The sequence below is a fragment of the Haliotis asinina genome, chromosome 7 (assembly GCF_037392515.1).
Source record: "Haliotis asinina isolate JCU_RB_2024 chromosome 7, JCU_Hal_asi_v2, whole genome shotgun sequence".
Classification (NCBI taxonomy): domain Eukaryota; kingdom Metazoa; phylum Mollusca; class Gastropoda; order Lepetellida; family Haliotidae; genus Haliotis; species Haliotis asinina.
The window spans coordinates 64925774-64950250 of record NC_090286.1 but is presented as its reverse complement, the minus strand read 5'-3'; the positions used below and the strand labels follow the sequence as shown (position 1 = coordinate 64950250).

The window sequence follows — 24477 nt, the reverse complement described above, 5'->3', positions numbered from 1 at the left end:
TGTTATAACTAGTAATGCTTACTACATGCTGCTGTGTTATAACTAATAATGCAGAATAAACGTCGCCGTGTTCTAACCATAATAATTCTGGCTACATGTCGCTGTACGTGTCGCCGTGTTATAGCTATAACAATACTGGCTACATGTCACTGTACGTGTTGCCGTGTTATAGCTATAACAATGCTGGCTACATGTCGCTGTACGTGTCGCCGTGTTATAGCTATAACAATGCTGGCTACATGTCGCTGTACGTGTCGCCGTGTTATAGCCATAACAATGCTGGCTACATGTCGCTGTACGTGTCGCCGTGTTATAGCTATAACAATGCTGGCTACATGTCACCGTGCCTTGTTACAACTGTAATAATGCTGTCAACATGTTGTCGCGTTCCAGCTGTAATAATGCTGATTACATATCGCCTCGTTCCAGCTGTAATAATGCTGATTACATATCGCCGCGTTATAACTGTAATAATGCTGACAACACGATGCCGTGTTTTAGCTATATTCATTCTGGCTACATGTAGCACATACCTAAAGGCTTCTGTTTATATTGAGCTTCGCTATTTCGATATTTTTCTACAATCAAAGTTTCGTGTTGTTTTCAGGGATCTCTTTCCCCAGGGTCTCCCCGACCAGTTTTCATTTGTTAGTACATTTCGAATGAGTGGCAAAACTCGGCGAGAAAGATGGAATTTATTTCAAATAAGGGATATTCAAGGCAATCCACAGTTTGGAATACGGCTGGATGGAAAACAGAAAACAATAGAATATTATTATATCAATTTTGAAGGAAAATTGACAACATTAAAGTTTAATAACAAGGCAAAACAGGTAAGTATAAATTTGGGTTTGAACATTATTGGAACACTACTGTTATAATTATGATCGTAATGTTTAAATTTAATGTGTTCTCTAACAGTCATTAAGACATTTAACACATGGCTCGATCGTTTGTCATAAGGCAGTCGCAGCGATATACGAAGCTATGCGATTCTGGTCTTCGGTAAATTTATCCCTCTTTGTTTCAGCTATTTAGCAAAGACTGGCATAAAATCCATTTTAGTGTAGGTCGGGAATATGTGGAGTTTTATCTCGACTGCAAGCCGATATCCTCCCAGCCCCTCATCCCTCCCAGGCAAATCGACGTAAATGGAGAGATCGTCCTGGGTACGAGGGAGCCGGATGGCGGGACAGTGCCGGTGAGCAATCTCCCTATAGTCTTGTAGTACTACATCAAATTAAGATGAATAGGTCACAGAAACATTGTGTATCCTTCGGCGTCTCCCCACACATGGCATGCATAGAATCCGGTTAGCCCAGTGGGGGAAGTGTTCGCTCGTAACGCCGAAGACCAGGGATCGACTCCCTATATTGGTGCACTGTGTGAACTAGGTGTTCCTGTTAGGACTGTATTATTACTACGAGTGACGGCACATATGATCCCAGCGTACAATATTGTACGGCGCTGTTTTGCCTATGACACAAAGTCACATCTGTTGTGTCAGATACTGGACACTTGGTGTGTATGTACATACATCAAAGTGACACAGTGTCAGTCTCCTAAAAATAAACCACATGAAACTCTGAGGAAAGGATAAGTGTTAAACTAGACATCATTTCGTTTGGTGTACCTTTTGAAATTTCCACATACAACAATGTGTCAGTTTATCCATATTTGTCATGCCCACAGTTCGAGCTGCAGTGGATTAACCTACACTGTGACCCTTCCAAGCCGGAACGAGAGCAGTGCGATGAACTTCCTGTAAGTATGGACCGCTGGCCGTGGGCCCGTGACAGCTATATGTGTGTAGGGTCCAGGCAATAGCAGCATTAGCATGAATCACGATCAACACAACTGCAAAAATACATTCATATATTTGAATCTAAGAGTATGCTTGTGAACACATCTGACCTGTAACCTTTACATATGTAGCCTTAGTTCTCGGCTCATGAACGTTTGTTAAGGTACATGGTTATATGACAACAAGATGGTATCATGTTTTTGCATATTCCATGTCCAGTGAACATCAATATCGGCAACAAGTTACAAATGGCAGTGTAGTTAGCTATTTAAAATATGATTGCATATCTGATTCTGTTAGAAAAAGTCCAATCATAAGTATTTGGTGTGAAAGTAAAAATGTTAATAATTTAAGGTGAATATCTTTAACGCTTTCATCCTTTTTTTAAAAATTTGTTTAATCAAAAGTTCATTTTCAGCTAAAATATAACCTGATACAAATTTTGCTCGTCGCTTGCAGCGCCTTGTAACTCGCCAAGCAGCTGCCTGCTAAATAAATAGCGTATAAAACATTGATTGTAACAAGAGTACACAGAATTAAATGGGCTTTCAGTGTGGGGCATCGTACCCATGTAGAATTAATAAGGAAAGGCGGTAAAGGCAACTCTGCATTACCAGGAGAGAGGAGGAGACATACACTCCTTGCAGCGCAGGCGGTGCGTCTGAGCTGTTGTGGGCTGTAACACCGCTTCAAGACGTATGCCTCTGCTGGTCACGTCACTCACAAGGCACCTATTTCCAGGAAGCACTATTTCAGTCAGAACAACATACTTAAGCAAAGGAATTTACACCAGCATCTTTCACTTTCACCCAAGCGTCTTAGTAAGGATGTAGTAAATACTGCACGGGGATGTTCTCAATACACTAAATAGCTACCACAGTGACAGCTTGCTGCCTACTTATGTCATGGTGTAATCTCACTGTCTAACTTCACGGATACACATTACTTTTATCATTAAGCGGGATTTTGACAGACAGGCCTGAAACTAATGAATAATAGACAGTTGGTTGTGTAAAAGTTATTTTCATAAGGAACACACACTTACACAAGGTGTGTTGGTTTATTTGTTTTACCATTTCACATAATGTTTTACGTCTTCACCAAGTGATGGCTATTAAGTGACTCCCGTTTTTGTTATTGCTATTTTTGAATAATCATATTTTAAGTATTCCATATTTACAGCATCATGTTATGTATGTGCTCTTGATGACGGTAGCTTTATATATCTCAATGGTGAAGGGTCCATGTTGTATATCCTGTCGTATTCCGTGTGGTGGCGGGACCTCACGTGGAATCTCTCGAGATTTGGTCACGTGCTTGACTTTTACTTTCTCTTTCTCAGCCCCCCAAAAAGAAGATAAAACCTCCACCACCACCGAAACAGGTAGAGTGCTACGCCCAACACAGGCGCACAACGCTGGTCTTATCTCCCATTGCATTTGCATGTGGCTGTTGTTGATGTCGCTAGGCACAAGTGAACACTGACTCCGCTGCTGTCACTGCTGGCGTATACTCTGCTCTGGTGTTTACTTCTGGCTAGCAAATGTCCTGTTCCCGTTGTTGTGATTGTTTTGTTTGGCAATTTTCACATCAAAATGATCAGTACTTCAACGTATTCTGAAAGGTTACATGCTGAGTTGGGCATTTGTTGCAATGAGCTGAAGGAGTGGTCAGCCTCTCCTAGCCAGTAGACGCGCCCCGGCTGACCACGCGCTTCAAACACCTTCTACAAGTCTCCAACATGGCAAGTGACACGTTTCTATAAACCATGGATACAATTTTGATAACTGAATCAGCTTTTGAAATATTGGCTGTTTGCTTGTATTGTGAGTGTGTACTTTGTCAGTTGTTGTCTGTTGTCTCCCCTTGCCGCGCGTAAACTTCAAATTAAGCATAAATGACTGCATGTGTATATGTATTGCAGAGGAAGTCTAGCTGTGACAGGCCCTGCCCACGAGGACCTCCTGGTTTGAATGGGACACAGGTTGGTTTTGGACGCTCACTAGTAGTTTCCTTACAGGGTCACGTGACCTGGGATAACGCGTAGTTCGTTTGATTGTATTTCCTGTTTGAGTTTCTGTTCATCATTTGATGGTCTGTGTCGTGTACTAACAATTAGATAGAGTACCTGTTCGGAGACAAACCTAAATGTAAACCAGAACTATACTCCATCTCCTGATCAGGGTATTCACAGATATCTTTCTCGTAAGAACCCACAAAGACTCACTGATTTGTAATGACGATTGTTTGCAAGAAACATTTCTAGCGTGTATGGTCATCTCACAGCTGTGACTGTGTACCTACGATGTAACCTGATACTATGTACAAGTGTGTTAACGTCGCCCGCTTCAGTGTAAGATATTCAGTAAGTGTCGCCTGGAGGAAGCAGCCCTGCACGGGTAAGGCGAGTATCAGCAGATTATAACCCTAAGTCATACCAACATCATAGCGGTAACCCCACGTATCCCTCCCATGGAATAATACACCACTATACGCATGACAAAGATAATTGTCTCCCCCGATCCCTATCCGATATACCCTCAAATATATTCCTGACTATTTACATGTGAGTACACCGAATATATTCCAAACTTCCTTCCGGATATGTAACCTCCATGGACGTGTAACTCGAGATGAGTAATGCACACAGGACCTGTAAGAACGTAACCTTCTACAATGGCATACGAATGATTGTTTAACGAGTTTAGGTAGGGGGTCGTTCGGTCATCACGCTCTAGGCACGGGTTCGACTCCCTATGTTTGGGTTAAATGAGTGACGTCCATGTCTTGTATTATCAGCTGCCTAATATAGTGTGTGACAATACAGATTTCTAGGCCATTAGACTCGGTAACAACTGTGGGTATAATTGAAGGAAAGTATGTGTTCTACTGTAAGTTTGCATCCGCCTCCTGTGTGCTAGTGGGCTCCGAGACATTTTGAATGGAGACAACATCGATACTGAAGTAGGGGTCTGATGGGTGATTATCTCGTCAATTTCATCAGGCTAGTTTGTAGTTCGGATATAGAGATGAAGAGTAGAGCCTGGTAGCAGGGATGTGATTGTTGACTGTGTTGTTCCTGTGTTGTAGGGTCCACCTGGACCCCCTGGTCCACCAGGGCCAGCCGGACCAGCAGGCGCCGACGGGAAGGATGGACAGGACGGGAAGATGGGACAGAAAGGGGAGGCAGGGAGGGACGTGAGTAGCCGGTTGCCATGGTGATGCAGTGGATCTGACAACTTACCGTCTCAGTAATAGCAGCATTAGCAATGAACATGGACAAAACATGGGGTCAGTGTGACCCTTGCCGACGTAATGTACCTACAAACAACATGTAACACACATTAAAAAGTGGCCATTGTTCATTGCTTCTGCCTTCTCTGTCTTGAAGTCTCAGACTTCAGTTTCTCTTCAGTTTCCTTTTTGAAGTGAACTACCTGCCCTAACGACAGTGTGCATGGTTCCTAGACGTAACACAATAACAGATCAGCTGAGAATGTCTTAACAATATTCCTCCAAAGCGACCATCAGATATCTATACCCGCTAAATATATGCCGTAAGAAATGTGGTAAAGTAACCATGGAAACATTATGACGTCATATGTTGCCAGGGAAATCCCGGACAACCAGGAAAACCCGGTATAGCAGGCAAGCCAGGCAAGGATGTGAGTGGCCCGTGGTTGGACAGATGTTATAGCACTACCAAATACACCTTAATACAGCCCATTTGAAACGTGTTAAGATTTTCAGCTTACAACTGAGTGTCTTCTACTCTGATTCTAACGACAATAACATGATCTGACACTTAGATTAGACGTGCTTGTTGTAAAGTTTGGTGTTAACATATTGACATAGATGATTGCAGTAACTCTCTAGCATAGCTCACTGAAACCGTGCATGTAAAATCTGCCCCTTAACTCAAGGCACCTGGGTAAGTAATCACAGCAGGTGTTTGTTGCTGTGATAGCGGTAAACCTCATGTGTCTTCGAACAGGGACAGGCTGGTCGGACAGGTCCCCCAGGACCGCGAGGACCAGTAGGACGCATGGTAAGTACATCACAGACATCAACTGCCATGTACGAGGGGATGTCAATACGTTTTGAGCCTTGAGCATTTTTCATACCCAGGTGTCACAGCCTATGATACCACATTGAACCTTGGGGTGTAGCTGATGTGATATATAAGTTTTGGTATCCTACTCTCAGAAGTTATTGAACAGCTCACATTAACAGAAAGACGACCCCCTCACGGCAGTGAAAATGAATAAAATTGAGTATAGAGCAGTAATTAAATTTTTAGTTCTTGAAGGAAACTCGGCGAAGAACATTGAAGAAAGGCTTTCAGCAGTTTATGGGAAGTCTTCCCCTTCATCTGCTACCATCAAACGATGGGTCAATGAATTTAAGCATGGTAGAGAGAGTCTTAAAGATGACCCCTGTCCATGTCGCCCAACAACAAGCACTAGTCAGGAAAACATTGACAGAGTGCATAGACTTGTGCTGGAAAAATCGTCGAATCACACTCCACGAGTTAGAGGAGACCACAGGCATTTCACATGGATCCATGGAGACAATTCTTCATGAACATCTCGTCATGTCTAAGGTGTCCGCAAGATGGGTGCCAAGAATGCTTGCAGATGAAATGAAGCAAACAAGGGTCACCATAAGCAACTCCATGCTAACCAGATACAAGAAGAATCCAGAAGATTTTGACTTCAGGCTAGTAACCTGTGATGAAACCTGGATCCACCACTATGATCCTGAGAGCAAACAAGAATCCATGGAATGGAAACATGTCACTTCTCCCAGGACCAAAAAGTTCAAAGCCTCCAGATCAGTGCAGAAGGTAATGGCGACAGTCTTCTGGGATAGCAAAGGCGTCATCCACATAGATTACTTACCAAAAGGAAGAACAATGAATGGGGAATATGACGCTAACTTGTTGAGGCAAGTGCGACAGTCAATCAAGGAGAAGCGCCGGGTCAAGATCAGACGTGGTATTCTTCTACATCAAGACAATGCTCCAGTACATACCTCTCGCGTTGCAGCCGCTGCTGTCCAGGAATGCGGGTACGAAATCTTGCCGCATTCCCCCTACTCTCCAGATCTGGCACCAAGTGATTAATTTACCATCTGTTCCCAAATCTCAAAAAACACTTGCGTGGTCGTAGATTTCAGGTTGATAATGAGCTTATTGCTGCTACTGAGGCTTGGTTCGAGGACCAAAATGTCATCAGCGCCTGGCAGAAAAGATGGAACAAGTGTCTTGACTCACAGGGGGACTATGTTGAAAAATAAATGTGGTTCATACCAGTAGTTTGTGTTTTTGTATGCAAGGCTCAAAACTTATTGACATTCCCTCGTAATATCTGTATTGCTAAGTATAGGCTTTAGATGTTCGTTGACAGTATTGGTTAAAGATATTCTTTGCAAGCATTGGTAAAAGATATTCTTTGCAAGCATTGGTAAAAGATATTCTTTGCAAGCATTGGTTACAAATGTTCTTTGCAAACACTGGTTACAGATGTTCTTTACCAGCACAGGTTAGAGATTTCCTGTGCCAAATTAACCAGTAGTCATCATACGTAAGGAGAATCAGTACACTAAATCTGGGAGAGAAAACTAACGACCTGTGTGCTATAATGGCTGAGAGATCAGTACCCGAGCAGTAGCTGGAGCTGACGTTAAAACGTTAATATTCCGTCGTGTTTGTAACAGTACCTGTAGGTTGTATTGGCGTATTATATCTGTCAGTGCGCCTGTGTGTCTGTGTATTGCAGGGACAGAGGGGAGCAACTGGCGTGGAAGGACCGCAAGGGATGAAGGTAAAGTCAGGGCACCTGCCGGACTTCAACTGTGTTGTCTCAGATACCTTTCTGGGGACGAAGTTGCACTTGCTTTGTTGATTGGTGTCCAACCAATCTGGTCAATGTCCCGTCTAAAATCGGTCAGTAAATTATACTTTACTCTGGCGATTGCCAGGGTCGGGTTGTTGCTCCATTCTGAATATATCTGATGTTCTAGACACGTCAGTGATTATGTTGTCAGTCACTGGTCCAGGCGATTATTTACAAACCGCCGTCATACAGCTGAAATAGTGCTGTTTAAGGTGCTACTCAACAGCATATCCTTGCTGGTGGTATTGTCACTGAACCAATCGACCTGATGTGGAGTATCTTTTTCAAATGTGAGGACGAGTCGTGTTCTCCAATATTCAGTACTTCTGTGTGTTCCTGTAGGGCGCGACCGGAAATACGGGCAAGACAGGAGCTACAGGGCCTGTTGGACCCCCTGGCAAGTCGGTGAGTGGTCTGTCTTCTAGTGTGGAATGAATGGGTATAAGAAACACTCTTATAACTTCTCTGTCATGCTTTGACATGACGGTATTGGATATGACATTATTTACAGTTATTACGAATTAAGACCGTTTCTTGGCTTCCTTCAGGATGTTGTATGAAAAGCCCCGTTTGGATTCATAGTGTCTGAATCATTACAGCAGTGATATCAGATACATCTAATCCTGTTTCGTTTTTACTAAATGGAGAATACGTTCGTGTCGGAATGTTTCTTACAGCTGATGTATGTTGTTGGTTGATGTTTCTGTGGCGTGGCTATTGCAGATCGAGGGTGAGAAGGGTGCCCGAGGCGAGCAAGGAGAACAAGGATTACAGGGTCCGGAGGTAGGCATGAACTGTCTGATGACACACCGATGTCCAATATATCCCTGATGCGTATAGCGACACAAAAAGTAAGGCGTTTCATTTCTTTAGAAATTGTTAGTTATACATCATTATGCAATAAATGGATATATTCCTATTACAAAAATGTTCGTAAATCAATGGTGTCAAAGGATTTCTGTCATGGTCCAAAGAGTGGAGAGGACTCCAAGGTTGAGTTGACTACAACACACTCATATGTGTCCGGTTTCAGGGACCACGGGGTCGACCAGGGCCACGCGGGCGATCGGGACCCGGGGGAAAAAAGGTACGGTCTCTGACAGTCAAACGTACATATGTTATGACAACAGGTACACGTGTAATCTTGTACTGGAGTAACTGTTATTTTATTTAATGTTGCTGAACACAAATTGGAGGTAAATCTAGATGTTAAGGGCAGGAATATCCACAAAGGTTTACTATGCTGTACTGTTCATGATGACAACTCTTCTGGCGACACCATGTGGCTACCACTTCACGGTGCTGTAATGTCTGTCAGTACCGAACAATCACCAACACTGGTTTGATAAGACCGCCAGCCTTTCAACTTGAATCTGAATATAATCTTAGAGCGAAACAAAGTAAGGCAACATAGACACTTCAATGCGTCAGGATATTCCAAATAGCGCAGGCTTTAAACGTGATTTGCGTATGTATATGATATATATTTTTAATTGACCAAAAACAGTTCTGCTATATACTTGTGTATTCTATCAATATATGCCGGTCACCAAACGAAGCGTGTGTTGATAGTGCGTCAACATACAATCACTGGATTGTTTGGTCCAGTGTCGATTGTTTACAGACTGCCGTCAAATAGCACGAATATTACTGAATGCGTCGTTAAACAAGAAACAAAAATCGTGTCCGTTGCTGTTACCAGACGCAGTCCCAACAGTTGCTAGCCGCGAGCAGATCATGTGTTTCCATTTAAAGCCTACAATTGCAATTGTTCAGCAGATACATACCCTCTCTCCTGCATCCAGCACCTGCTACAGGACCTGTCACCCGTCTACCATTCCATACCGTCTAATAGCTTGTTGTTCACTGACCCTATTACATGATCTTACTTGAGCCGAATTCTGAACATCCTCGACATCTCTTTGGAATTATCATTACAATAGAAGCAATTTCACACTGTGACGTGGAAATGTGGAGTTAATCCCCTAGCGAAGGCGGTCTCCAGTTTTCTCATACAGACCCAGTTTCTCCTCACCACACGTGGAGGACGTGGACACATTCTAGCTGAGCAGTTCCTGGCTGGATGTGGAAAGAATTATCATCGCCATATACATTACTATGAGATGTTGTAAATTCAAATTCCCTGGCGTCTTATTGTTTAATGAAGTTTACCAGGATAATTTATAACTTTTTACATCAAAGCATTTCACTGTAAAAAAACAAAACAAAAAGACCATCAGTTGTTGGAGAAGCATGGATCATTGTGATTTTATATGGCGGCGGAAATTTGGAACATGCTCAACCTCTAGTTATTTTGCAAATTCTTTAAATTGTCAACACATGAAATAATGTTTAGAATGTTTTTGCCATCAAACCTCGTCCCAGTAGCAGCATTACATGTGTAATAACTGCTTAATACGTGCGTGTATGTATTGAGCGTGCACGTGAATATCGTTATGGTGGGCACAGGAAAGTCCGGTAGTTCTTCGGGTCTTAGATATCTACGGCTCCTCTGTCAGCAGTAATTTGTATACTGGCGCACCTTAAACACTGTGTACTGGGCGGGGTTCGCCCCAACACGTCTTTGTGTATATTGACATCATCTTCACATGCTGCTGGCTGCACGTGCCTTGGCGGCCATCTTGCATGGAATATGAATTGCAGAACTTAGTGATATCCTGCGTCTGTCAGATGGCAACCAACGGTGGGATTTAGGTCTACCACCGCGTCGCTCATTACTGGCCACCTGCTCATGCTTAAGACATGGTGTACCTTGTAGAATCTGGGCCGAATGTCTGCTTAATACAGATCTAGGCTAACTCAGGGTCATATTTGTTATATATGTCTTTCATTCCCAGAACTAGAGTAGGTGTGCAGTTTCAGATTCACTGATGGCAATAGTTAGACCATGTGTCACGACCTTTGGCTCCGGTACAGACTACTAGACTAGACAAGGAATGTTCAGGCCACTAGACACGGAATGTTCAGGCCACTAGACAAGACAAGGAATGTTCAGGCCACTAGACACGACTACTAGATCCATGGCATCTTCTAGATTCTAGATAATACCACTATACAGCTTATGTTCAAGACAAGGGAAAATGCAACAGGGTACATAGACGCGAAACGAGACCTCTAGACGGGGTATGTTCAAAACACGCACAACACCACTAGGCGCGGTATGTTCAAGACACCAGGCAACAACACTAGACAGGGTGTGCTCAGGTCACGAGGCAGGACTAGTATACAATCACAACACGAGACCCCAAGATTTGACAGGACTTTTCGACTTGGCGACCCGACTAACAATCAGTTACAATCGTACGACTCCACAACATAAAGGCACCCGAGCACGACCTCAGTTGGTACAGAACATTGCACTGTAGTCTCGATGATAAAGATAGTTTTAATTGCCCTAAGTGTTGTCATAGAGGATATAGCCTGAACAGCCTCTAATCAAAATCTGTAAAGGAAAAGATCACAATTTCTGCGCAAGATACATTCGTTACGTTATCCAGCAGAGAACAAGTGACGTCTCATTTGTTTGTACCAATACACGACACTGGGTAGGTGTGTACCTTACGAACCACTGCCACAGTTTGGATACATGCCTAGCTATATACTCCGGTGTATTGTTTTTAGTCCCATTCCCAGAGGGTGGAGTTGTCTTTTACGGATCTCAATGCTGTCCTCGTGACGTTTGGCCTTGATAACTACAGTATGCGCATATGCTTTGAAGTGGCGTGAGGTGTGTAGAGTTATCTCCCTTCTGTACTACAAGGTGTTTAAGTGGCCGGTTGTCACCCAGGCGCTGTGCAGCACTATAATGGACGCCCTGTGACAGCGGCCCTATCACGACCATTTACACCTCGAGAAAATAAACACTACAAGTGCAGAAAGAAATGCTTCTATCAGAGTCATTTTGAGCTTGTTTTAAGTGAAAGAATTATTTGAACATGAAATAAACGTTGAGATCTGGAAACGACTGATTACTTCGCGGTGACCTAAAAACTACGAACTAATGAGCTCCTTCTAGGTGTTTGTTCTACCTCTAATACTCGCTAAGTGTTTAGATTCATAGCCATGCACATTCTCTAAAGTGTAGAGGAACATCGTTAGATCTAGCTTCATGTGTCTACAAACACTTCAAGTGTTGTATAATGTTCCATTTGTGTGCAGGGCGAGCCGGGGAAGACAGGAGCTGATGGCGAACAGGGGCCCAGAGGATATCCGGTAAGAACACCTGCCACACTATAACTGTAATAGTTCACATCCATGGCCAAACAGTCTGGTAGTTTAGAGGTAACATGTCAACGAAGATTGTCACTCCACAATGTCTGGAAATCTGCAATGTGCTCAAGTGAAATAAACACCGACGATGTTCATGTGACGTCATAGAGCTTGTACGAGCGCTTCTGGTGGAGTATGTTTCCTACGAATGTTTGTGTGGACATGTGTCGCATGACTAATTCATTGTTCATTGTCCCCTACCCCAGGGATCAGAGGGCGATCCAGGAGTCCCAGGACCTCCCGGGCCGCCGGGTTTGCCAGGACAACCGGTGAGTATCAATATGTATGCAGGTCTTTCATTTGTTGTCGGGACAGCATTGCGTGTATCCTTCCATTGTTAAACCTGACTAAATAGGCCGCCTTTTGTCTTCGTTGTAATCAGATTAGGTAGTTAGGAACACATGTTTCGATCCCTGTGATTATCAGAATAGCTAACGTTCCCAGCACCCAACTGTTGTCTCCCCATGATGATATCAGGATATGACGTCAGTACTCAGTGTCTCTCGTGCTGATATCAGACTAAGTCCCCAGCACCCAACTGTTGTCTCCCCATGATGATATCAGGATATGACGTCAGTACTCAATGTCTCTCGTGCTGATATCAGACTAGGTCCCCATCACCCAACTTGTGTCTTCCCATGATGATATCAGGATATGACGTCAGTACTCAATGTGTCTCGTGCTGATATCAGACTAGGTCCCCAGCACCCGACGATTGTCTACTCATGATGATATTATAAAGGTAACGCTTTCTTTCAGGGCATTATCATTTGCAAAAGCCCGAGGTCTTTCATTAACCGCCCGACGAAGGAGGGCAGTTGAAAAGACCTCGGGCTTCTGCAAATGATAATGCCCTGAAAAATAACGTTACCGTTATTATAGCTAAAATGAATAGAATTTTTAATAACATAAGAATACAAGAATAAAAACAGCGGCATCGTTTTAGAAGAATTTACTGCCAACAACAAAACGACGGTCACTGACACACATTTTGTAAATATAGACACGTCATAGAACAACACAGATGACGTCACTATTGAGAGTGACAACATTCGACCTTGACCTTTGCTCATACTACCAACCGCCATTGTTTTCAATCATCAACAACGTTAGACTTCAAGTCGATATTTTCATTGCTGTATGTTGTCATTTATGGTACAATTGTTATGGTTGCGTCAGGCAGGAAAGTGCATAATGGCACAGGCACATGTGACGAATGTGAGCCAGATATATGGTCAGTAATGAACCCAAGTTCATTCGAGCCGTAGGTGATTGAACTTCAACAGCTGAGGTACTTATGGCGTCACCTAACAACGGGCTTGATAATGGCCCGTCGTCAAGCATTTTGCGTGCATTATCAAGTTACAGTGGCCCGCTCATTTCTGATAACGTGCGGTCGTTTTAATGATAATTCTATCCATTTTAGCTATAACAGGATATGACGTCAGTACTCAATGTCTCTCCTCGTGCTGATATCAGACTACCAATTCTTGTCTCCCCAAGTCGCCAGTACCAAGTGGTTGTCTCCCTGTGTTGATATCAGATGAGGTCGCCAGTTGTTTCGGACATGGCGGATCCAAGGAGACGCGCCATAGCGCAATGTCCTTGATAAATGAGGCTGTAATGCTGGCCTGCATTAACCCCCTGGATGCCGAGTTTTTTTTCAGGCGCACATTTTCATAAAGTTTGAAAAGTGAACGTTGTGCGAGATTTGCGCTCGCGTGGTCCTGGATCTGCGTACGGCTATGAAATTGCACAGACATGTAGGATATTTGATTTCCTATCCGTTGGTATAAATATAATTGCGGCTACCTCAGGGGTTTGAGAAATAGACACTGCTAAAAGTTGTCCAAAACTTTTGTGTGTGTTCAAAAACAGTAAATTTCTCAGGTTTTTATCACGCACCAATAAAAGCACTCTGCTACGAGTTTTTTAATTTGGCATCTTTACGGAAAGTGTGAGCGAAGAAAATACAGCTTGATATCTGAACGACATAAGTGTATATGAAATGGATGTATGTGCTAATGCATAACGTCATACTCACAAAATCAAAAATGACCCGCAATAAATGTCAAAAATCGATTTTCTACTATGACGTCAAACGTCGACAGAGAGGTCATGCACGTATAAAGATAAGGGGGCATAACTCCGCTATGGTTTACATTAGGTCAATGTAACTCCGATCACATGGAGAGAATTTGCTGTGGATATGGACAGTATATTTTCGTGATGTTTTGTTCACAGTGAACCAAACTATTCCTATACAAAGTTCCCCAATGTGAGAGGATACCTTTTGGTAGTTTCACAATTTGTAAGAAAAGATGCCAGTGTACTACATCAAAAAGCAGATAATAGCGATTTGGATGTCCCTATCCGATACATATTTTAGTTCTTAGATTCCCATATTCTCCTGTTTGTGTATATGTATTTTTATTAATTTTCCATCATTATTAACGGAGTAACAGCCACATTTTCAAACGTAATGAAATAACTGAAAAAAATGCGACATTTTAGTTGACGTCACAGCATGTTTTGTGCATTTTGTGACGTCGGAAAAAGACTACTCTGGTTGCTGATTAGTATATATCTAACCTAATTTCCACTCAATGTGTAAAAGATTTCGGCTTCGGTGTCAGAATTCAACACTTTTCAGCCAAAATATAAAATGAATGGTATTATCACTGAAATAGTGTCCTGAATATATCAACAATTACACGGTTTTACTACATATCTTATTGTGAGCAACACGCGCATCTGCCTAGCATCAATTTAGCATAAATGAAAATTTCACAACACCTGAATATTCATTGAGTATTCATTTAGGAAAAAGACTTTTCTTCTCATGATTATGAAATCAATTCCCTTCATAAGTATGCAATGAAAGGTACAAAGAGATCGATGTTTCAGTAAAGAAGTATTAGAAAATGGACGTAATGCTTGTCCAAATCAGATATATTTTAATCGCATTTGAATTGACTTTATTATCGAAAAACAATGATAATGAATCATGAAACGTTTTGACAAAGTCGCACCTGGTCAATTAATAGTCATAATAGTTTTGTCTATAAAAACGACACAAACCAATACAATGAACAAGACAATTCCTTTAAACAGTAGTATGGGTGCCCCTACATTTGATAAAATGTACAAATCATTTTCATTAATATTATCCGTTTTACTTCTAAGTTGGAATTAAATCGTTGTTTATTAACCTGTTGATATGAAACTGCAATATTTGTCCCAACGTACTGAATATTGCACATCACGGGAACTAAAGCACATGTTGCAGTAATGGCTACGTGTGATCTTCCAACACTTGTGTAGAGGCTTAAAATGTGGTATAATACACTTACTTAGACAGTTTCCCATGTAAATATTATTCAAACAATTAAAAGCTTTCAAAGAATAAAAACGGATACCTTATATCCACACATGATATGGTGTTGAACATGGATATACGTAGATACTGAAATCAGTTTCATAAAAAAATATCTGAACGATGCGCAAAATATACATCACAATACTAAAAGTGCAATCGGAATGGTATGGGCATTGTGTTTACTCTTGTTCAACCGACCTTCACCTCAAAACAATTGCCTAATATGTGCAACAATGTTGACGTGTGACATCACTACCGATGACCGATTTCTTTCAAAATGGCGGCTTCGCTGAGAAGGGTACACAGGATTTTGCGAGGACGTTTTCCTGGGTTCAGGGATCTTTTGTATATAAATGAGAGATGTAAGTAATTAGAATTATTCTGACTATCTGTGTATTGTGATATGTTCTTATCGTTTACATTGTAAATGACGGAACAAGCCAGAAATGCCGATAAGTACCGTTGTCGGCGTGATTTTGCGTCAGTCATGGCTTCACGCTGCATTAAAAGTTTGACAGTTTCTTATGAATTACCAAATTATTTCATTGTATCTATTTTCAATTTGCTATTTTTTGCCACGATACTCTTCCCCTGAATATACTAAGCGTATTGAGCTATTGTAAGCAATGATTAGACGGCTGGATGTTAGGAAATTTCCGAAAATGCTACGCAGTGTAAAATTGGATTTTTTCTTTGTTTACATTTCAGTCAAGCGCTGTCTTTCGAGCACAGCGTTCGTTTTCATACAAAGTATATTTCGTTTCGTTTTGTCTAGACAGTTGGTATTGGTGACAAAGACCATTTGTAATTTGATTCTAAGATATATGGGGAATTCAATGATGCATTTGTCGCAGCTAACTATGAAGTATACATGATGTAATAGGCGTCTCAATACCGGCCTTCTCGAAACGTGATTTAGTAAACACTATCCAATATGGCGGAAAGCGCACTTCGGCGTTCGTGTAAGTGTATTTTCGAAAACATCCCAACCGATTCTGGGTACATCGGTGACGTTTCAGAATTATCATTCCGGGTTACATGAAAACTTGATATCAGTGATCATTAATATGCTATTTTTGAAATTCATTACTCCCAGTAATTATCCGATTTTCACATTTCAAAACATACTGCAAATAACGCTGTGAATCTCGATTTTGTACAGTTTGAAAAATGGCGACATTTACGAAGAAGCCTATTTTGAAAGGCGATTTTAAGCACTTTCGCTTGGTCTGAGATAATAGTGGATGGTAACAAGAAACTGGGAATTTTCCGCAGAATTCAAAACTGTGAAGTATTTATATATGCGTGGTATATTTAGAATTTTATTCGACTTCAAAGTGAGGGGTGAAGAGGAGGGACATATATGTCCCTGTGGCATCCAGGGGTTTAACCCCCTGGATGCCACAGGGACATATATGTCCATCCAGACCAAGCCAAAGTGCTTAAAATTGCCTTTCAAAATAGACTTCATCGTAAATGTAGTCATTTTTCAAACTGTGCAAAGACGAGATTCACAGCGTTATTTACAGTATGTTTTGAAATGTGAAAATCGGATGATTGCTGGGACTAATGAATTTCAAAAATATCTTATTAATGATCACTGACATCAAATTTTCATGTAACCAGTAATGATGATTCTGAAACGTCGCCGATGAACCCAGAATCGGTTGGGATGTTTTCGACAATACACTTACACGAACACCGAAGTGCACTTTCCGCCATTTTGGTTAGTGTTTACAAAATCACGTTTCGAGAAGGCCGGTATTGAGACGCCTATAACATCACGTATATTTCATAGTCAGCTGCGACAAATGCATCATTGAATTCCCCACACATCTTAGAATCAAATTACAAATGGTCTTTGTCACCAATGCCAACTGTCTAGGTAAAACGAAAAGAAAGATAATTGGTATGAAAACGAACGCTGTGTTCGAAAGAGAGCGCTTGTTTGAAATGTAAACAAAGAAAAAAATACAATTTTACACTGCGTAGCATTTTCGGTAATATTCCAACATCCAGTCGTCTAATCATTGCTTACAATGGCTCAATACGCTTAGTATATTCAAGGGAAGAGTATTGTAGCAGAAAATAGCAAATTAAAAATAGATACAATGAAATAATTTGGTAATTCATAAGAAACTGTCAAACTTTTAATGCAGCGTGACGCCATGACTGACGCAAAATCACGCAGAACGACAACGGTACTTATCGGCCTTTCTTGGCTTCTTCCGTCATTTACAATGTAAACGATAAAAACATATAACAATACTCAGATAGTCAGAATAATTCTGATTACTTACATCTCTCATTTATATACAAAAGATCCCTTAATCAAGGAAAACGTCCTCATAAAATCCTGTGTACCCTTCTCAGCGAAGCCGCCATTTTGAAAGAAATCGATCATAGGTAGTGATGTCACACGTCAACATTGTTGCACATATTAGGCAATTTCTTTGAGGTGAAGGTCGGTTGAACAAGAGTAAACACAATGCACCTTTGCACCTTTAGCACGATTGCACCTTTAGTATTGTGATGTAGATCCATATCTTGCGTATCGTTCAGATATTTTTTCATGAAACTGATTTCAGTGTGTACATATATTCATGTTCAACACCATATCACATGTGGATATAAGGTATACGTTTTTATTCTTTGTAAGCCTTTAATTGTTTGAATACTATTTACATGGGAAATTGACTCAGTAAGTGAACTATACCACATTTTAAACCTCTACACAAGTGTTGGAAGATCACACGTAGCCATAACTGCAACATGTGCTTTAGTTCCCGTGATGTACACTACTCAATACGTTGGGACAAATATTGCAGTTTCATATCAACAGGTTAATAAACAGCGATTTAATTCCAACTTAGAAGTAAAACGGATAATATTAATGAAAATGATTTGTACATTTTATGAAATGTAGGGGCACACATACTACTATTTAAAGGAATTGTCTTGTTCATTGTATTGGTTTGTGTCGTTTTTAGAGACAAAACTATTATGAATATTGATTGACCAGGTGCAAGTTTGTCAAAAACGTTTCATGATTCATTATCATTTTTTGCGATAATAAAGTCAATTCAAATTCGATTAAAATATATCTGATGGCAGAATATCTAACTCAAACAATATTTATACGAAACTTGTTAAGAATATATAAACCAGGTCATGTCTTAATTTGGACAAGCCTTACGTCCATATCCTAATAATTTTGTACTGAAAAATCGATCTCTTTGTACCTTTCATTGCATACTTATGAAGTGAAATGATTTCATAATCATAAGAAGAAATGTCTATTTCCTAAATGAATACTCAATGAATATTCAGATGTCGTGAAATTGTGATTCACGCTAAATTGATGCTAGACAGGTGCGCGTGTTGCTCACAATAAGATATGTAGTAAAACCGTGTAATTGTTGATATATCCAGGACTCTATTTCAGTTATAAAACCATTCATTTTATATTTTGGCTGAAAAGTGTTGAATTCTGACACCGAAGCCGAAATCTTTTACACATTGAGTGGAAATTAGGTTAGATATATACTAATCAGCAAACTAATGTCGTCTTTTTCCGACGTCACAAAATGCACAAAACATGCTGTGACGTCAACTAAAATGTCGCATTTTTTTCAGTTATTTCATTACATTTGAAAATGTGGCTGTTACTCCGTTAATAATGATGGAAAATCAACAAAAATACATCGACACAAACAGGAGAATGTGGGAATCTAAGAACTAAAATAGGTATCGGATAGGGCCATCCAAATCGCTATTATCTGCTTTTTGATGTAGTACACTGGCATCTTTTCTTACAAATTGTGAAACTACCAAAAGGTATCCTCTCACATTGGGGAACTTTGTATAGGAATAGTTTGGTTCACTGTGAACAAAACATCACGAAAATAAACTGTCCGTATCCACAGCAAACTCTCTCCATGTGATCGGAGTTACATTGACCTAATGAAAGCCATAGCGGAGTTATGCCCCCTTACCTTTATACGTGCATGACCTCTCTGTCGACATTTGACGTCATAGTAGAAAATCGATTTTTGACATTTATTGCGGGTCATTTTTGATTTTGTGAGTATGACGTTATGCATTAGCACATACATCCATTTCATATACACTTATGTCGTTCAGATATCAAGCTGTATTTTCTTCGCTCACACTTTCCGTAAAGATGCCAAATTAAAAACTCGTAGCAGAGTGCTTTTATTGGTGCATGATAAAAACCTGAGAAATTTACTGTTTTTGAACACACACAAAAGTTTTTGACAACATTTAGCAGTGTCTATTTCTCAAACCCCTGAGGTAGCCGCAATTATATTTATACCAACGGATAGGAAATCAAATATCCTACATGTCTGTGCAGTTTCATAGCCGTACGCAGATCCAGGACCACGCGAGCGCAAATCTCGCACAACTTTCACTTTTCAAACCTTATGAAAATGTGCGCCATCCAGGGGTTAAATACGTTTCATGTCCCAAACTGGTTTTTCTCCCGTCATCTGTGAACAAAGCCAGTCTGAAAAACCGTCACATCTAAGTCAGTTTCCTTTCAAACGGCCTTGCCGCCACACGTACATACAGTGGTGTTTGAACCTTTATAACGTCTGTTTTTTGCTATTTGTTGCCCTAATGTTTGCCAGAAACCTAGCACTTCCATTCGAAGGTTCTGTTTGAGGAACAACTCAAAGGACAATGTGTTTGTTATACTGACTTCAAGAAAAGTTTATTGTGTTGGCCAAGATCAGATGTCTCTTGCAGATTACTGTAAAATGTCTTGTCGCTGTCCAACAGTATCACCATCACAGATCTCAACAACAGGGCAATGAACATTACATGTGTCAACACTCGCAGAACAATGACACAATACAAACCACGCTTGATCTCAACCTCAGCCTACAATATATGACGGACGGGTATATTACAAAGGGCAACACGGAAACAGACAGCCTAAATATGCTGACGTCTACAGTTATTTCTCTTGAAAACATCTCTTGCGTTGATGGCCGCATGATAAATGAAGAGAACATAAAATATCTACAGTTGTTACATTTTGATCATCTCTTTCTGTTTCCTTGTAGGGTACGCCAGGTGAAATTACATCCAACGACATAAAACCAGTGCCCGTGAGTACACCCTTCTCTACGCCCTACGCAATAAGCCATCACTTCAATACACACAAAAACTGATGTAGTGTTTGATAGTACTGCATGGAAACCAGTTCTCCTGCAGTCTCTAATGTTCACTTCAGTTCCGTGGTTTCACAAATGTCTTCAACCCATGTCGCTTCACTACACATCTATATGTATGAACATATCCGTGATGTGTAACAATGCGGTATATGTAAAAACGGCTTTTGATATCCCGGTATAGTACAAGGGTATCACGTCTGTTTTCAGGGTCCAGTGGGTCCCCAAGGTGTCCCCGGAGCGAGAGGAGAGAGAGGCCTTAAGGTTTGCATCTTCAAGTGTTTGTAACATATGCCATTACTGGGGTGGGCAGGTATACCAGATGGAGTTTTGATCGGAAATTGGAAAATGTTGCGGAAGGAGTAACCCGTGTACTATACCAGGCAAACGATGTGTAGAGGACTGTTTAGGACGCAGGGGTTATGTAATGTAATTAGTGTAACGGGAAATTGGAACGAAATCGGTGAAGAAATGGATTTTTTTGGAAATTCTACCGCTACTCATTACACTCATTTATGTGATGAGTGTAGCAGGACAATGTCCTTAAAAATCCATTTCTTAGCCGATTTCGTTCAAATGTGAAATGTATTTACATCATAGCATCTAAAAGCATTATATGATTGCAAAAGTCTAGATTTATATTTTTGAAAATTATAGTCCGAACCGAGATTCGAACCCAAGTGCTTTAGAAGGTGGATAGCCTATTGAATAGATGGTGGGTAGTACACTGCGTTGAATAGTGTACTGGATTATTGGTATGCTAATTAGAAAACGAGTAGTATATCTTGTATAACATACTTTGAAAGTCATAACTAAATAGCGTTTGTAAATTGTGTGGTGTGTGTGTTTAGTGTTCTATCCATACCTTTATTTCCGTTACAGGGTGCTAAAGGGGAACCCGGAACTGATGGAGCTAAGGGCACGAAGGTAAGCGGTCTGTCCACGTCATTGCTACATCATGTGTGTAACACATGCCTGGTGTGTGTCTACATCAGAGATACCAAGTATTCAAATGTGTGGAATAACCCATCCCCACGTCTACTGGAGAAATATCAGTTACAGGTCTCAACTACCGCATAACACCGCCACACATCCGCTTGTACGTGACGGCCTCTCTTGTATATGACATCCACGCTAAAGTCAGGTATATATACCAGTATGGTTGTCTCATTATACGTCTGATATACTTCAGCCAACAACTAGTTATCCTCATTCCCGTTCTATGATACATCAAGTCAGTTCCTGGTTTGTCGTGGCGACACACTGTACCTCTGGACGTCTGCTTATGTGATTCTGTTGAACATGATCATTACTCCACAACAAGAGAGTGAAATAACAAAGTGTGATGAAGCGTTACTAGTTGGCATGTAATAATATGAGATCGCCACTAATAATAACGATAATATACAAAACATTCAGGTTTAAGATAAAGCGACTGGACGAGCCATGTCAAGTAAGAGATCCCAACGCCCCGTTTCTCTATCACGCACAATGAAGGGCACAGTATGCTTAAAGTGGAAGCTCAACAGGGCTGTACACATGTATTGTATTGTGCATCTTGCACACATTTATTTATCTATTGACTCTGGTTTACGCATGTGAGGGGTCATGGTACGAACATTTCTACATGGTGTTCCAAGGATGTAGGATATAATCTCCCACTTATGCGTCACAAGACAGTAACCTTCCACTAGAACGGGTGGAAATGTTTGGATAAAACCAAGTGTCTTGATGACACTGGGGGAGTAGTTCCCAGGTTTCTAGCAGGAACACGGCCCCTCTGACATTTCTGGTGATGTCACAGACCTCAGTGCTAGGGTGGCCACAAACTCGGGACAGTTCTTGCTGGGTTCCACCAGGCAGTACCTAGAGCTTGTACAGCCTCACCCTGCAAGATCACACAACCCTCTCTGCCTCATATATTGATTTTCGTCGGTAATATAATTATACCGAAAATAGAAAGTTAAGCGCCAGGCTATTTCAAAACAAAGATGTGAAGCTGTGGTAATTGGGAAAACCAATCCCCATTTTGAGAAGGTTCATCTAGTAACTGTTTTAGGGATGTCATAGTCATTTGTATTTACAGTTAAAGGAAATATTGTTACAGATATGATGACACCGCTTTATAAATCAAAGTAACTATTCCTGTTGTGCTTATACAAGTCTATTAAGTTTAGGTTTCACTTGCTAAAAGTGACAATCATGTGACCATATAACAGTCATTTCAGGTTTTAACTTTTTAGAAAAGGTAACCTTTCGGAGGAAAACAAAATTCATGTTTTCCCAAACGCGCATGTATCCTGTTTAAAGCAAAAGATATTTTCCATTATGGCTTTGTTTTTAAACTAAACGTACTAAACCAGATCATGATAGCTCGTTTTCGCGGAAAGATTTCCCATGTGCCAACCTATATTTCTGCAAAATATACTGGGTGGCGCAAACTTTTTATTCACGGTATATAATAAATGATAATAAAGAGATAAAAACATAGCAATATCACTGAAGTACTTAACTGTGTAATAATAATGCTCTGCTGACCATTGAACCAGTTATTAAGACTATTTCTCTAACGATCTGAAATGATGACTAATGATTACTAACCTCCTCCTGTCGTAGTAAGGACTCCGTTATGCCTATCGTAATGTTGACCCTGTTTTGCATATCGAAATTATGACCACGTTTAACGTGTCGTAATAATGGCCCAGTTATACTAAAAAAAAATAAGATAAAAAAGTTTTGTGAAGGTTTTCTTGTGTCTATCACGTCTGAATCAGGAGAAAGGAAAAATATATCAATTTTTCAGTTTCTCTTAATTTAACATATCACACTCAAGTTATGTGTATTAGCAACATAACTGTATATAGCAACACCTGAACAATATGTGCATGAAACTAAATAATCCACCATTATGTCAGGTATTTGGACTTGTTTCCTCTGTGGTATAGTACTTCATTGTCTTTCCCCCTGACCTGGAAATACGTCCTTGTATGTAACTCTGCCAACTGTCTTTTTGCTTTGCCAACAGGGTGAGCGGGGAGATCGCGGTCCTCCGGGAAAGGATGGTTCCGATGGTTTGACGGTAAACGTTTCATCTGTCCTCGTTTAATCTGTTGTATTTTTGTACATGTATATAATTCCTCTACTTTTACTGGTGATAAGTGTGACAAAATTCACTACAAACTGTTGTGACATAGACATAATATTGTTGAATACAGACTATTGTGACATAGATGTAATATTGTTGAATACAGACTATTGTGACGTAGATGTAATATTGTTGAATACAAACTGTTGTGACATAGATGTAATATTGTTGAATACAGACTATTGTGACATAGATGTAATATTGTTGAATACAGACTATTGTGACATAGATGTAATATTGTTGAATACAAACTGTTGTGACATAGATGTAATATTGTTGAATACAAACTGTTGTGACATAGATGTAATATTGTTGAATACAAACTGTTGTGACATAGACATAATATTGTTGAATACAAACTGTTGTGACATAGATGTAATATTGTTGAATACAAACTGTTGTGACATAGATGTAATATTGTTGAATACAAACTGTTGTGACATAGACATAATATTGTTGAATTCAAACTGTTGTGACATAGACATAATATTGTTGAATACAAACTGTTGTGACATAGATGTAATATTGTTGAATACAGACTATTGTGACGTAGATGTAATATTGTTGAATACAAACTGTTGTGACATAGATGTAATATTGTTGAATACAGACTATTGTGACATAGATGTAATATTGTTGAATACAGACTATTGTGACGTAGATGTAATATTGTTGAATACAAACTGTTGTGACATAGATGTAATATTGTTGAATACAAACTGTTGTGACATAGATGTAATATTGTTGAATACAGACTGTTGTGA

The 24477-nt window shown here is 40.4% G+C and overlaps 2 protein-coding genes across 8 annotated transcripts in view; one reads left to right on the top strand and one right to left on the bottom strand.

Moving 5' to 3' along the window:
• The window catches only part of LOC137290580 (large ribosomal subunit protein uL13m-like), a 421196-nt gene that overhangs the window by 320749 nt on the left and 75970 nt on the right, over positions 1-24477 (bottom strand). The window lies entirely within an intron of this gene.
• LOC137290319 (collagen alpha-1(IX) chain-like) overlaps positions 1-24477 on the top strand; it is a 158235-nt gene that overhangs the window by 76252 nt on the left and 57506 nt on the right. For 6 of the 7 annotated variants that reach the window (XM_067821146.1, XM_067821148.1, XM_067821147.1 and 3 more), the window contains 18 exons: positions 608-833; positions 1031-1201; positions 1693-1764; positions 3147-3188; positions 3729-3788; positions 4895-5002; positions 5416-5469; positions 5799-5852; positions 7585-7629; positions 8044-8106; positions 8425-8484; positions 8735-8788; positions 11881-11934; positions 12198-12260; positions 20461-20505; positions 20779-20832; positions 21451-21495; positions 23594-23647. In XM_067821146.1, coding sequence (XP_067677247.1) covers positions 608-833; positions 1031-1201; positions 1693-1764; positions 3147-3188; positions 3729-3788; positions 4895-5002; positions 5416-5469; positions 5799-5852; positions 7585-7629; positions 8044-8106; positions 8425-8484; positions 8735-8788; positions 11881-11934; positions 12198-12260; positions 20461-20505; positions 20779-20832; positions 21451-21495; positions 23594-23647 — 1324 coding nt within the window. The remainder of the gene's footprint in view (positions 1-607; positions 834-1030; positions 1202-1692; positions 1765-3146; positions 3189-3728; positions 3789-4894; positions 5003-5415; positions 5470-5798; positions 5853-7584; positions 7630-8043; positions 8107-8424; positions 8485-8734; positions 8789-11880; positions 11935-12197; positions 12261-20460; positions 20506-20778; positions 20833-21450; positions 21496-23593; positions 23648-24477) is intronic. The other variant, XM_067821149.1, reaches the window with a different exon arrangement.